General features: G+C 41.3%; 1 protein-coding gene across 2 annotated transcripts in view; it reads right to left on the reverse strand.

The window, feature by feature from the left end:
• The window catches only part of GLG1 (golgi glycoprotein 1), a 159,485-nt gene that overhangs the window by 36,962 nt on the left and 109,111 nt on the right, over positions 1-13,412 (reverse strand). For both annotated transcript variants that reach the window (XM_005592540.5, XM_065537160.2), the window contains exons 5-8: positions 8,337-8,540; positions 6,659-6,730; positions 4,541-4,724; positions 2,908-3,122 (exon numbers count right to left, since the gene is read on the reverse strand). In XM_005592540.5, the coding sequence (XP_005592597.3) occupies positions 2,908-3,122; positions 4,541-4,724; positions 6,659-6,730; positions 8,337-8,540 (675 nt within the window). The remainder of the gene's footprint in view (positions 1-2,907; positions 3,123-4,540; positions 4,725-6,658; positions 6,731-8,336; positions 8,541-13,412) is intronic.

The following is a 13,412-nucleotide window of genomic DNA, read 5'->3' on the forward strand; positions in this document are numbered from 1 at the left end:
AAGATGATAACTATCCTTATGCTTTACAGCTTACTACTTGTTGAGAAATCACTAAATCAATCACCAAGCAGAGAACAGGGAAAACTAATGGTCAACCACAGACAGGTATTGAAGTCTGCTGTATTAGGAAGAAAAATTTGAAAAAGAAAGAAAAAAGGGGCCAGGCACAGTGGCTCATGCCTGTAATCCCAGTAGTCTGGGAGGCCAAAGCAGGCAGACTGCTTTAGCCCAGTCATTTGAGACCAGCATGGGCAACATGGTGAGACCCCATCACTTAAAAAACAAAACAACAACAAAAAATAAAAGAAACTCCCCCAAAATGAATTATTCTAAAATATTCGTCAATTTGACTGGGGATGGATACTGTAGTAGAAGACTAAGGACATTTTTCTCCCTTTGAATCATTTAGGCCTTCAATTTTTGTGGGCAAAATCTAAAAACCCTGGGTCCATAAAAATGAAAATAAAGTGCTTCTTTCCCACTTGGCTAAATTTATTTTTTATTTTATTTTAATGTTTTAATTTTTTTATTTTTTGAGATGGAGTCTTGCTCTGTTGCCTAGGCTGGAGTGCAGTGGTGTGATCTTGGCTTACTGCAACCTCTGCCTCTCAGGTTCAAGCGATTCTCCTGCTTCAGCCTCCCGAGTAGCTGGGACTACAGGTACCTGCCACCACGCCCAGCTAATTTCGTATTTTTCGTAGAGACGGGGTTTCACCATGTTGGCCAGGCTGGTCATGAACTCCTGACCTCAAGCGATCTGCCTGCCTCGGCCTCCCACAGTGATGGGATTACAGGAGTGAGCCACCACGCCCAGCCCCACTTGGCTAAATTTAATATGGGCAAAACCATATGTTTCATTACTTGAAGCAACCCTCTAGATTTGGAAAGTACTTTTCTTCTGGGCCCAAAGGGTGATGTGGGTGGTACATAGGTATCTTTCAAGTTGAGTCACTAGTTCTTTCAACAAGCTAAATTTTAAAAAGCCCTGGGTGTGAATTAGGTGCCTTGAAATAAAGTCAAACCAGTCTATTTTCTTTTTTCTGTATCCTTTACTACAAGTGTAGCCTCAGTAAAAAGACAGGTTTAGGCCAGGCATGGTGGCTTACACCTGTAATCCCAGCACTTTGGGAGGCTGAGGCGGGCAGATCACCTGAGGTCCAGAGTTCGAGACCAGCCTAGCCAACATGGTGAAACCTCATCTCTACTAAAAATACAAAAATTAGCTGGGCGTGGTGGTGGGCGCTTGTAATCCCAGCTACTCAGGAGGCTGAGGCAGGAGAATCACTTGAACCTCGGTGGCAGATGTTGCAGTGAGCAGAGATTGTGCCACTGCACTCCAGCCTGGGCAACAAGAGTGAGACTCTAAAAAAAAAAAAAAAAAAAAAAAGGTAGGTAGGTTCATTCCTAACCCTCTCCCAACAACCTTTCCATGCTGCTCTAAGGATGAAATGCAAATATAGGCTGTCTCCTGATTCATTTTTGGTCTGGGTCCCAGGACCTACACTGGCACAGAGGTTTCCCAAGGCAGTCACCAGCAACAACTGCACCTTAGCAACAACACTGTGGCAAAATCAAACAGCAGATTCCAGAAGCCTTCCCTCCTGCCCAGGTTGGTATTTTTAAAAAGTTAGAAATTTGTCTATTTTTCCACCACGGGATGCATAGACATGCATGCATGTGCACATACATACAGACATGCATGCACACGTGCACTGGTGTCTACTCTGGGCCAAGGTGAGTAACTAAAGCTAAGATATAATTTTACTCCACGTCCAAATTCTATAAAACTGTTGTGTTTCAGACTGCAAAGTTTTGTTTCAGACTGTAAAAATCTGATTTTACATGATTATCAGGAAAATACAATTCAAGTTGATATCCAGTTTTTAATAAAAATGCCAACTACAAAATAATAGACTGACTGTGGTTTTCTAAAGTTACACTGAGGGAGGAGAGCCTCAAGTTTCTACTATTCTAGGATATAAAGTGAAACTATCTCTCGTGCTCCCTAAAGGAAAGTTCACTGCACAGGGCACACTGGTGCCTGTGGTATGTTAAGTTGCTCTAAGACTCCTATCCAGTAAAAAGTAATCAACATGGACAACAGGAATGAAAGAGATGTACTAAATCTCTAATATATTAACTTTGTGTTTCGTACCTGACCTATAGTTATTCAACTGTTTATGAACGCTAAATCAAGAAGAACTTTATTTTCCCAAAGTATGCCGTGAGGTTTAGGGACAGAAAAAGGACTCCCATGATGGCACATGTTTACCCATGTAACAAACCTGCACATCCTGCACATGTATCCTGGAACTTAACATTAAATTAAATTGAAAAGAAAATGGCTCTTCCATGCATAGTTGCCCTAGTATATGAAGAAAAGATAGTGTGATTTCAAAAACGACATGCTCTCTTAATCCCTCAGGCTAGGAATTCATGCCATGCTGCAAATCAGTAACAGAAAGAAACTCTTAGAAAAAATTTCAATTCATATCAACTCTTTTTCAGCCTCAACTCAATCAAACCTATTATAACAGGCAAATTCTCTCTTGGTAGAGGGCCTGTCCTCATTGATTGGAACCGGGTTTGCCTTGATTCTGAGTTTAGGAAATCCAGTCTAGCAAGCTGCCCTTTCTCTAGGAACTCTAGCAAAGAATGCATTCTATCTATCTAAGAAGACGATTCTTTTTATTGATTATGAGCTCAAACTTTTGCTCTGTGTAGCAAATGCCACATTCTTACTAAGATACGCCTGAAAAAGCAACGTGCAGTTTCTGGTCATTAGTACCTAATGTTCAATGTGATATCACAAATGATCCATATAAAGCAAGGTAGGACAGCATCAGGAAGAGGCTCCTCAGCTGATAAATGTGACATTCAAAATGGCAATAGCAAATGTCTCCTTACCGCCTGCTGGCAGTTCATTCCAAGGTTCCCCTTCTCTCCGCGAACTACTTTCATCAGACAGTGTAGAGTCCGCCCTTTTCGATGTAATCCGGAACAATGGTGTTCAATCTCCCCCCGACAGCTTAGGATGATCTCAGGGCTCAGAGAAAAGTCTTCCATCAACATGCGTCGGTAATCCAACATCTCCCCCTGGCACTCACTGCTCACTTGTCGCCCTAAGTTAGGATGTAAGTCATAACATTACGAAAGGTGATGCTATGCATTAGCATCAGAAATCACCACCTATTAAAAGTACATATTTCTATGTGTCATATAATATACCTATCAGTCATGCTAACATCTGAAAAGCTTAGAATTAGCAAAAACTTTAGCAACATAAAATAGGCTTAGACTCCAGATATTCAGGCTTCTCCTGTCAGTGTTCTGCATGAAACAGGTTTTACACTACTGCAGTAATAATGCAAATGCTTTGCCCATGGAAGCCTTCTCAATAACTATTGGGGTAAAAATGAAAGCCAAAGAACAATCTCCACTGGCCTACACAATTAAAGCTTTCAGAAAAGACTACATTTCAGATATTCACTATAGGCTCCCCCAACTTCTTTGAGCTATAAATGCCAATGGGGAAAACTTAAAATAAAAAGATTAAAACAAAACAAAACTAAATCAAAAACTGGTCACCCAGACAGTTAGTTTAGTGATAAAGCCAAAATTTGAAGCCAAGTCTGACCCTTGTGCTAAATCGTGCTACCCTGAGTCTCCCCAAAATATTGCACAATGTGTATTTCAAAAATGAAAACTAGGCCGGGCGCAGTGGCTCACAACTGTAATCCCAGCACTTTGGGAGGCCAAGGCAGGTGGATCACGAGGTCAGGAGATCGAGACCATCGTGGCCAACATGGTGAAACCCCATCTCTACTAAAAATACAAAAATTAGCTGGGCGTGGTAGTGCATGCCTGTAATCCCAGCTACTCCAGAGGCTGAACTAGGCAGTTGGAGGTTGCAGTGAGCTGAGATTGCATCACTGCACTACAGCCTGGTGACAGAGCAAGACTCCGTCTCAAAAAAAAAAAAAAAAAAAAAGAAGAAAACTATTCAGCTGGGCATGGTGGTCCAGCACTCCAGGAGGCCAAGGTGTGAGGATCACTTGAAGGCAGCAGTTTTGAGACCAGGCCGGCCAACATGGCAAAACCCCATCTCTATTTAAAAAAAAAAAATTGCCAGGTGGCTCACGCCTGTAGTCCCAGCAATTTGGGAGGCCGAGGTGGGTGGATCACCGAAGTTCGGGAGTTCAAGACCCGCCTGACCAACATGGTGAAACCCTGTCTCTAATAAAAATACAAAAATTAGCCAGGTGTAGTGGCGCTCGCCTGTAATCCCAGCTACTTGGGAGGCTGAGGCAGGAGAATCGTTTGAATTCGGGAGGCGGAGGTTGCGGTGAGTCGAGATCACGCCACTGAGCTCCAACCTGGGTGACAGAGTGAGACTCCATCTCAAAAAAAATAAAATATAAACAACAAGAAAAATACTCAAAAAAGCAAATATGGGCGGAAACTAATATTTATATATATAAAGCTTTAGAGTATGAATCCAAAAAGGAACAGAAATGATTAAAGAAAAAAAGAATGCTACCTCTGTGTACAGCTGACTCCAGGCACATTAGCAGGTAGGAGAGTCTGGCTTCGCGCGATCGCGGAAGATTTTCCACATTGCACCGGTATTTCTTCAAGTCACTTTTACAGGATTTGGCCAATGAATAACTGACTTTATAATCCTGGGCAATCAGCTTTTGGCGGGTTGTGAGTGCTTCTCGACACTGAGGAAAGAGTACAGCAACAGCCGTGAGACCACTCATGTAACTTTACTGTTGACGTGTAGCTCTAAGATGAGCATGGCGACTCAGCCAAGTACATGTCAACAACTGCAGTTATTACCAACATATCTATCTTTAAGTTTGGTTAAAATTTTCACAATTGAGCTAAACTAGTGTGGCATGAGACAGGGGTGAGTGGGTGGAGAACCTAGAAATTCTGTAGTCACTGGCTAGTTGCTGCTGCAATAGCAGCTGCCCAAAATAAGTAAATATCTCACAGATCCCAATACATTAATCTGACACATAGCATTCTTTTCCACCTTAACAATACCTGTAACATAAATTTCACCAGCATCAAAGTGGCAACTAACATAACATTTGGGGCCGGGCGCGGTGGTTCACGCCTGTAATCCCAGCACTTTGGGAGGCTGAGGCAGGCGGATCACGAGGTCAGGAGATCGAGACCATCCTGGCTAACACTGTTAAACCTCGTCTCTACTAAAAACACAAAAAATTAGCCGGGTGTGGTGGTGGGCGCCTGTAGTCCCAGCTACTGGGAGGCTGAGGCAGGAGAATGGCATGAACCTGGGAGGCGGGGCTTGCAGTGAGCCAAGACTGTGCCACTGCACTCCAGTCTGGGCAACAGAGTGAGACTCCGTCTCAAAAAAACAACACAACATTTGGGATATTCTGGTCAATGCTTTAAAATACAATTATTCAATTATTCTATATCATCTGAACAATGATATAAGATTTGAATAAGACTGTTCAAATGATAAAAGAAAAAGGAAATGAGAAACATTTCTTCAGCTACATAGGAAAGTAAATGACAAGATAGCAAAATTAATTATTTCATAAGCCATCAACGATTCTTGCATTCATCCAGGGACAAAGAACTAAAAGAGGATGCTTAATGATATAGCTGCTGAAAAATTAAATAGCTAATTGCCTAGAAAGCACATTGATTCGGTTAACCTAAACTTCTTGAGGAGGCAGGGCTGGCCTTAGTGTGGTTTTATATAAAATTCTTTGATTTTACTCCCCAAACAAAGTAACATCTGAGAATTTTATATAAAATCATACTGAGAATTTTATATAAAACCACAGTCAGAGGGGGGTGGATCACCTGAGGTCAGGAGTTCAAGACCAGCTTGGCCAACATGGTGAAACCCTGTCTCTATTAAAAATACAAAATTAGCCGGGCATGCTGGCAGGTGCCTGTAGTCATAGCAACTAGGGAGGCTGAGGCAAGAGACCCGCTTGAACCCGGGAGGCAGAGGCTGCAGTGAGCCGAGATCACGCTACTGCACCTCAGCCGGGGTGACAGAGAAAGACTCCACCTCAAAAAAACAAAAAAACAAAAAACAACAACAACAAAAAAAAACAAACCTGAAAAAACAACCACACTGATAACCCTACTTGGCTTCTCACTATCTAGATATCACAATCAGGGTTTCATTTTCTTGGTTTCAGCCAAATATGCTTAAACCCAAGTACCTGGCCTCTGAAAGGAGTGAGCTTATCAGTCACTTACATTTTGGTATAAGATTATAAGAATATTGTTTGAGAGATTGAGAAAGCTTTTTTTTTTTTTTTTTTTTGAGACAGAGTCTCACTATGTCACTCAGGCTGGAGTGCAGTGGCACGATCTCAGTTCACTGCAACCTCCTCCTCCCGGGTTCAAGCGATTCTCCTGCTTCAGCCTCCGGAGTAGCTGGGATTACAGGCACCCACCACCACCCCCAGCTAATTTTTGTATTTTTAGTAGAGACGGGGTTTCACCATCTTGGCCAGGCTGGTCTTGAACTCCTGACCCCATGGATCCACCTGCCTCAGCCTCCCAAAGTGCTGGGATTACAGGTGTGAGCCACTGCGCCCGGCTGAGAAAGTTTTTAAAAAACAAATAGAACATTCATTAGTTTCAAAGTAATACTTACCTTTTCACTCATGGATTCTTCAAATTTATGGTTAAAGAGGCACTTATACACTCTGCCCTCACCAGCTTGTGTCTATAAGATGGAACATACACATTATTATTACTTTAGCTAAATAGTTATGCTGAACATTATCCACAATCGCATATAGAACTTTCTATTAAATGATTATTTATAATGGTAAGTACCTTTGGACAAACAGTTCTGCCATTTATAAGATTTAATAGGCTTTTAACAAAAACAGTGACTGCAGTAAAGATGAAAAAAATATTCCCATGATATCTGGAGTCTGTCATTTGTTCTCAAATATATTTTGTTAATTAGGGAACCAAGAGAAGTGTCAGAGTCTGAGTCTTTTTTTTTTTTTTTTTTTTGAGATAGAGTCTTGCTCTGTTGCCCAGCCTGGAGTGCAGTGGCATAATCTTAGCTCAGTGCAACCTCTGACTCCTGGGTTCAAGCAATTCTCCTGCCTCAGAACCCCAAGTAACTGGGATTAGAGGCACCCGCCACCCTGCCCAGCTGACTTTTGTATTTTTAGTAGAGATGGGGATTCACCATATTGGCCAGGCTGGTCTCGAACTATTGACCTCAAGTGATCGGCCTGCCTTGGCCTCCCAAAGGGCTGGGATTACAGGCGTGAGCCACCGCACCCGACCTCTGAGTCTTCTTTCTTACAAATGTATGCTAGAGTTAACAAAACTCTTACATCAGTGGCTCTGATGGTTAAAGCTGTTAATGCAAACCAGCAGGCAGAGCGGAAGTGTACACAAGTTACTTTCAGTACTTTGTTGTAAGGATGGAGGGACTATTCTATTTAAAGTGTTAGAAGGCTGTTCTATAGAGTCAGCAGGTGGTAATCAAGGATTTGGTTTTAAAAATTAGCCACCTGCTATTTTCTTCACCTTAGACAAAAACATGTAAATACATAATGTGTCAAAGTTTTAGCCACTGAGTAGATGTAAAGACCCTAGGTAAAATAAAATTCCTACAGATAAAACAGACTTTCAAGAACTGAAATTGAGAAGTGAGATAAGGCAGAAAAAATACTCTGCGGAGATTATCAGAAGCCAGCTGTTAACTAAATGTTCAATCATCAAGGTTGAGCACCCAGTTACCACTTTCTGCTACACTGGAACCAATTTCATCTTCCATTTCTGTGACTTTTCTACATGTGAGGTTTCTTGATGGCTTATTTTATGTTAGAATAGAGTATTAAAAAATATTTAAGTCACAGTGGCTCGTGTCTATAATTGTAGTACTTTCAGAGACAGAGGTAGGACGACAATCTGAGGCCAGGGGTTCAAGACCAGTCTGGGCAATATAGCAAGGCCCCATCTCTACAAAAATTTTTTTAAAAAATTGGCCAGGCAAGATGCTGCTTTCCTATGGTCTTAGCTACTTGGGAGGCTGAGGCAGAAGAATTGCTTGCACCCAGAGTTGGAGGCTGCAGTGAGCCATGATCACACCACTGCACACCAGCCTGGGCAACACAGTAAGACCCTGTCTCAAAAATTAGGGAGGCTGAGCTGGGAGGATTGCTTGAGGTCAGAAGTTCGTGATCAGCCTGGGCAACATAGTGAGACTCAGTCTCTCAAAAAACAACAAAATTAAATTAATTAAAACAAAATTATATATGTGTAAAAATAAAAGGAAGAAAAGAATAGTTTCTGAGCTGACTCACATTTTCACAAAAACGCTCCCGATCGTCTCGGCAAGCAAAATATAAATGCCGGTCTAAGTGAAAGTCATCCGATGACAGTTCAGCCACTCGGAGAATGGCTTTCTTGCAGAGTTCAGAAACTTGAATCTTGGGTTCTCTTTCTTCTGCTTCTTTCACCAGGCCTTTCTCCAAGCATGATACCACCTCACCTTGTGAATGTGCATCCTAAAATAGCGAGGATATTAATATTTTAAAACTTTCACCACATGGGTTTCAAATAAACAACATTTGGCTAAACACACACACACACCCCCACACACACAGAGTAATAAATCCCCACCATAGAGTTGGCTTATTAACGTTCTGCTGAGAAATCAGATAAGAACCAACCACACTGTGGAAGTTAAAGAAAATGCTCTCAATAATCTTCAGTTAGAATATAATGCTTGCATGCTACAAATGGAAACAGAGATCCTAGGAAGTTTAAGTATTATAGTTTAACTAGCACTAGAAATAAGAACCTGAACTTTTAAAAATTTAAAATGTCAAAAATTCATAAGAAACACAACAGGGCTGGGTGCGGTGGCTCACGCCTGTAATTCCAGCACTTTGGAAGGCCGAGGCGGGGGGATCACCTGAGGTAAGGAGTTCGAGACCAGCCTGGCCAACATGGTGAAACCCCATCTCTACTAAAAATACAAAAAATTAGCCGGGCACAGTGGTGGGCGCCTGTAATCCCAGCGAGTCGGGAGGCGGACGCAGGAGAATCGCTTGAACCTGGGAGGCAGAGGTTGCAGTGAGCCGAGATCGTGCCACTGTACTCCAGCCTGGGTGACAAGAGAGAAAAGAGAGAAACTCTGTCTCAAAAAAACCCAAAAAAACAAAAAGACAAAAAACAAAAAACCCACATCAGCTCAAAGTTCTGTTCATAGTTCAATACTGAAATTACACTGCCAAAATCTCCAGGCATTTCCCAAATAACAGTGCTTTCAGTCAAGTTAAAAACCAACAAACCACAAAATCCACTAAGAAACTAGAGACCTTCTTTCTCCTTTTCCTACTCTGTAGTGTCCACAAACATCCCAATATGTAGAATCTGTTGTTAAATACTCAACTGAATGTTTTGGATTTATCTTAATGGGATTTAACAAGATTACCACTGTTTACACAAAATGCTTTTGAGAGTTTTCTTAAAAACCATCCAATTATCTTTAATTGTACATTTCATCATCCCCATGGCAACCACAAACATTCATTCATGCAAAATATGAGACAGTTCCCCTAAATATTTTCTATTCAAGAGTCCTAATCTATACTTATAAGATATGCTTCAACAATTTAAGGTATAACCACTAATAGCGCAAACCAAAGCATCTTAAAATATAGTGCTATCAGCCCAGCGCGGTGGCTCACGCCTGTAATCCCAGCACTTTAGGAGGCCAAGGTGGGCAGATCACGAGGTCGAGAGTTCAAGACCAGTCTGGCCAACATAATGAAACCCTGCCTCTACTAAAAATACAAAAAATTAGCCGGGTATGGTGGTGTGCACCTGTAATCCCAGCTACTTGGGAAGTTGAGGCAGGAGAACTGCTTGAACCCAGGAGGTGGAGGTTGCAGTGAGCTGAGATTGCACCATTGCACTCCAGCCTGGGGGACAGTGCGAGGCTCTGTCTCAAAAAAATAATAATAAAATAAAATAAAATATATATAGTGCTATCACTTATTTATACACACGCACTCAAAATCTTGTTATAATAAAATACATATCTATGAAATAATCTACATACAATAAAAAGATTATGGCCAGGAGTGATGGCTCATGCCTATAATCCCAGCACTTTGGGAGGCCGAGGTGGGCAGATTATCTGAGGTCAGGATTTCCAGACCAGCCTGGCCAGTGTGGTGAAACCCTGTCTCTACCAAAAATACAAAAAATAGCTGGGTGTGGTGACACCCACCTATAACCCCAGCTACTCAGGAAGCTGAGGTGAGAGAACTGCTTGAACCTGGGAGGCGGAGGTTGCAGTGAGCTGAGTTAGCACCACTGCACTCCAGCCTAGACAACAAGAATGAACTCTGTCTCAGGCCAAAAAAAAAAAAAAAAAGATTCCTAAAACCAAGTAGGGTAACACCTACTTCAGACAAAATTTCAAATCAACCAAAGAATGTATTTTTTTCTATTTTAATAGGATTTGTCTATAGCACCTTAATTTCCAAGGGTTTCCACGAAAGCTTTCATGTTATCTCCTGACACACATATGAAGAAAGGACACAGCTCTGATATCTACTGTGGACATGAATGAACAGAGGCTCAGAGGAGTTAACTAACTCATTTGAGTTGCAGAACATAAAGTGTCTAGCTAACAGTCCTTCATTTATTTATCTAGAGCTGGGGTTAATCTGGGTGAGTGGGTGGAGCCTACTCCTACCCACTCACCCACAAAAAACTCCTAAACACCTACAAAAATCTCCTAAAACTTGTTTTTTTTGCTGTTATTGTTTAGTTTTTATTTTTATTTTTTTTTTTAAGAGACAGGGTCTTGCTCTTTCACCCAGGCTGGAGCACAGTGAAGGGATCATAGCTCACTGCAGTCCCAAGCTCCTGGGCTCAAGTGATCCTCCTGCCTCAGCCTCCCAAGCAGCTGGGACTAGAGGCACGTACCACCACACCCAGCTATGGAATACTGTGTTTCTTACTGTACCTCTCCTATGTTTATATGTACTTATATACACAAATACTATAATTGTGTTATAAATGTCTCTAGTATTTCAGAATAACCACATGCTGTACAGGTTTGTAGCCTAGGAGCAATAGGCTATACTACATAGCCTAGGTGTGTAGTAGGCTATACCATCTAGGTGTGTGTAGTGTCCTCCATGATATTCACGCAGTGATAAACTCGCCTAACAACACATTTCTCAGAACGTGTCCTGGTATCCTTGTTGCATCCTCATCGATAAACGGATAAACGACGTGTGACTGTATGTGACTACACTGGTATTAGGTCATAACAATACCTCTACTAGATGTTTCCATTCATTGTAACTTTCAGATACTTTTTTCAAATAAGGGTATTTCAGGAGTTCCTCAGAGTCTCTGAGCTTTTAGTGTACCCCATTTGAGTTTATAACTGAAATGCATACAAATATTTGACAACGAAGACTGCATGGTTAGTTATCAAACATGAATTAAAGTGAGGTGAACTACACACCTGCATATTATGAGAAAATAAGTTCATTTAGTTTTAAAATCTACTGCCAATGCCTTGATCTGTTTTTAGAAGTTTGATAGGCAGTATTTTTTCTTCCCCATATTCCGTGTCCTTTAACAACAATGACCCCCACCAAAAAAAAAAAAAAAAAAAAAAAACCAGCCTACAACAGATGCTAACACTAATCTCTAAATAGTACGCGAGAACTCGGTTTTTTATCTCTGCTATAAACCATTCTCTATTTCAATCCTTCCGCTGTCTTCTGTAATCTACCTCACTAGATAAAGGAAAAAGGGATATCAGAATTACTCAAATTAACTGGTTAAGGCAGGAAATAATAAATGAAATAATAAATAATAAATGATACAGCTACTGAGAGAAAAGCATAAAAGTACTAATACTGTGGCACATGTCCGCAACTAAGTTCCTCTCTTGGAAGTCACAGTCTTTTTCTTCAGATGATGTAAATCATTTATACCTTTACTTTTGGAAATCTGCCCTTTTATTTTGACAAAATGTATTATTATAGAAAATTCTAAAGGCTTTATTAATATATCTTCTTTGTTCTAAAATTTATATTAACATTTGAAAAAATCATAGTTTTGAAATAATGACATTTATGTGTTCATACAAAGGCAAGGTACAAAGAGATTAACCATGACTTCTCTCCTTGGACTTTTGGAGGACGTCAGGTCAAAGCCATTCATAGAAGAGTTTCAAGCTTCAGTGGCAGCAAATTTGAAACTGACAAGCCTGTTGTCTTCTGTGTTCAGAAGCTGCTTTATTAATTTTCAGGATAATTTTTCTATCTAAATAACTGGCTTCAGAAAAGCAAACTACGGTGTTTAGAAAAGGCAGAGAAGAGCTGAGAACATGCCTCCCTCTTTTTTAAACTTGGCTGTAGTACACAGTGAATGATATAGGAAGGAAGGTGTTTTTTCAGAAGTTCAGGTGTGAGTCCATCTCACTGTCCCCAAAATACAAGAAAGCCTTTGATGCTGGTGTAGTGATCTGGTATAAACTGAAATTTCACCCAATTGGTAGGCATACTGAAAGATTAAATAACAAGAGTATCATTTCTATCTTTGGTCCAAAGAAACAATTTTTGTTATTTTATCTAAGTTGAATAAACAATCCTGTCGTGGGCCGGGCGCGGTGGCTCAAGCCTGTAATCCCGGCACTTTGGGAGGCCGAGGCGGGCGGATCACAAGGTCAGGAGATTGAGACCACAGTGAAACCCCGTCTCTACTAAAAATACAAAAAATTAGCCGGGCGAGGTGGCGGGCGCCTGTAGTCCCAGCTACTCAGGAGGCTGAGGCAGGAGAATGGGGGGAACCCGGGAGGCGGAGCTTGCAGTGAGCCGAGATCGCGCCACTGCACTCCAGCCTGGGCAACAGCTTGAGACTCCGTCTCAAAAAAAAAAAAAAAAAAAAAAACAATCCTGTCGTGCCTTTTGGCTCCAGCAGTACTATTTTCTGCAATCGTTTCAGTAACTACAGACTTAGTAACTCATACATGCAGGTGACAATTCAGAGAGCTAGAAGGAGGCTAGTCGGCTGCTACCTTGGTAGTTACCAGGCAAGAACTACTCCACGGAGGGACTGAAGCGCCTGGCTTTACTGCATGGAGCACTCATCAAGAGGGTGAAAAAGCCTTATGGCTCATTCCTGAAAAGAATGTTTGGAACACTGGAGATTTTAAAAGGAGTCAGGTTTGGAATTGGATACAATTTTCAACATCCTAAATAAAGTCAGAGGAACTTCCTGAATCATCAGAGTGACTTAAGTGCTTTTGTGCCATTTTGAGAGTCTGCTGGGAAGGAAAACACTGCGTTCTTTATTAAAGCTGCCCTTTCTTTATTTGCCTGAAAGATTTATGCCAAGCT

Source organism: Macaca fascicularis, chromosome 20 (genome assembly GCF_037993035.2).
Source record: "Macaca fascicularis isolate 582-1 chromosome 20, T2T-MFA8v1.1".
In the NCBI taxonomy this organism is placed as follows: domain Eukaryota; kingdom Metazoa; phylum Chordata; class Mammalia; order Primates; family Cercopithecidae; genus Macaca; species Macaca fascicularis.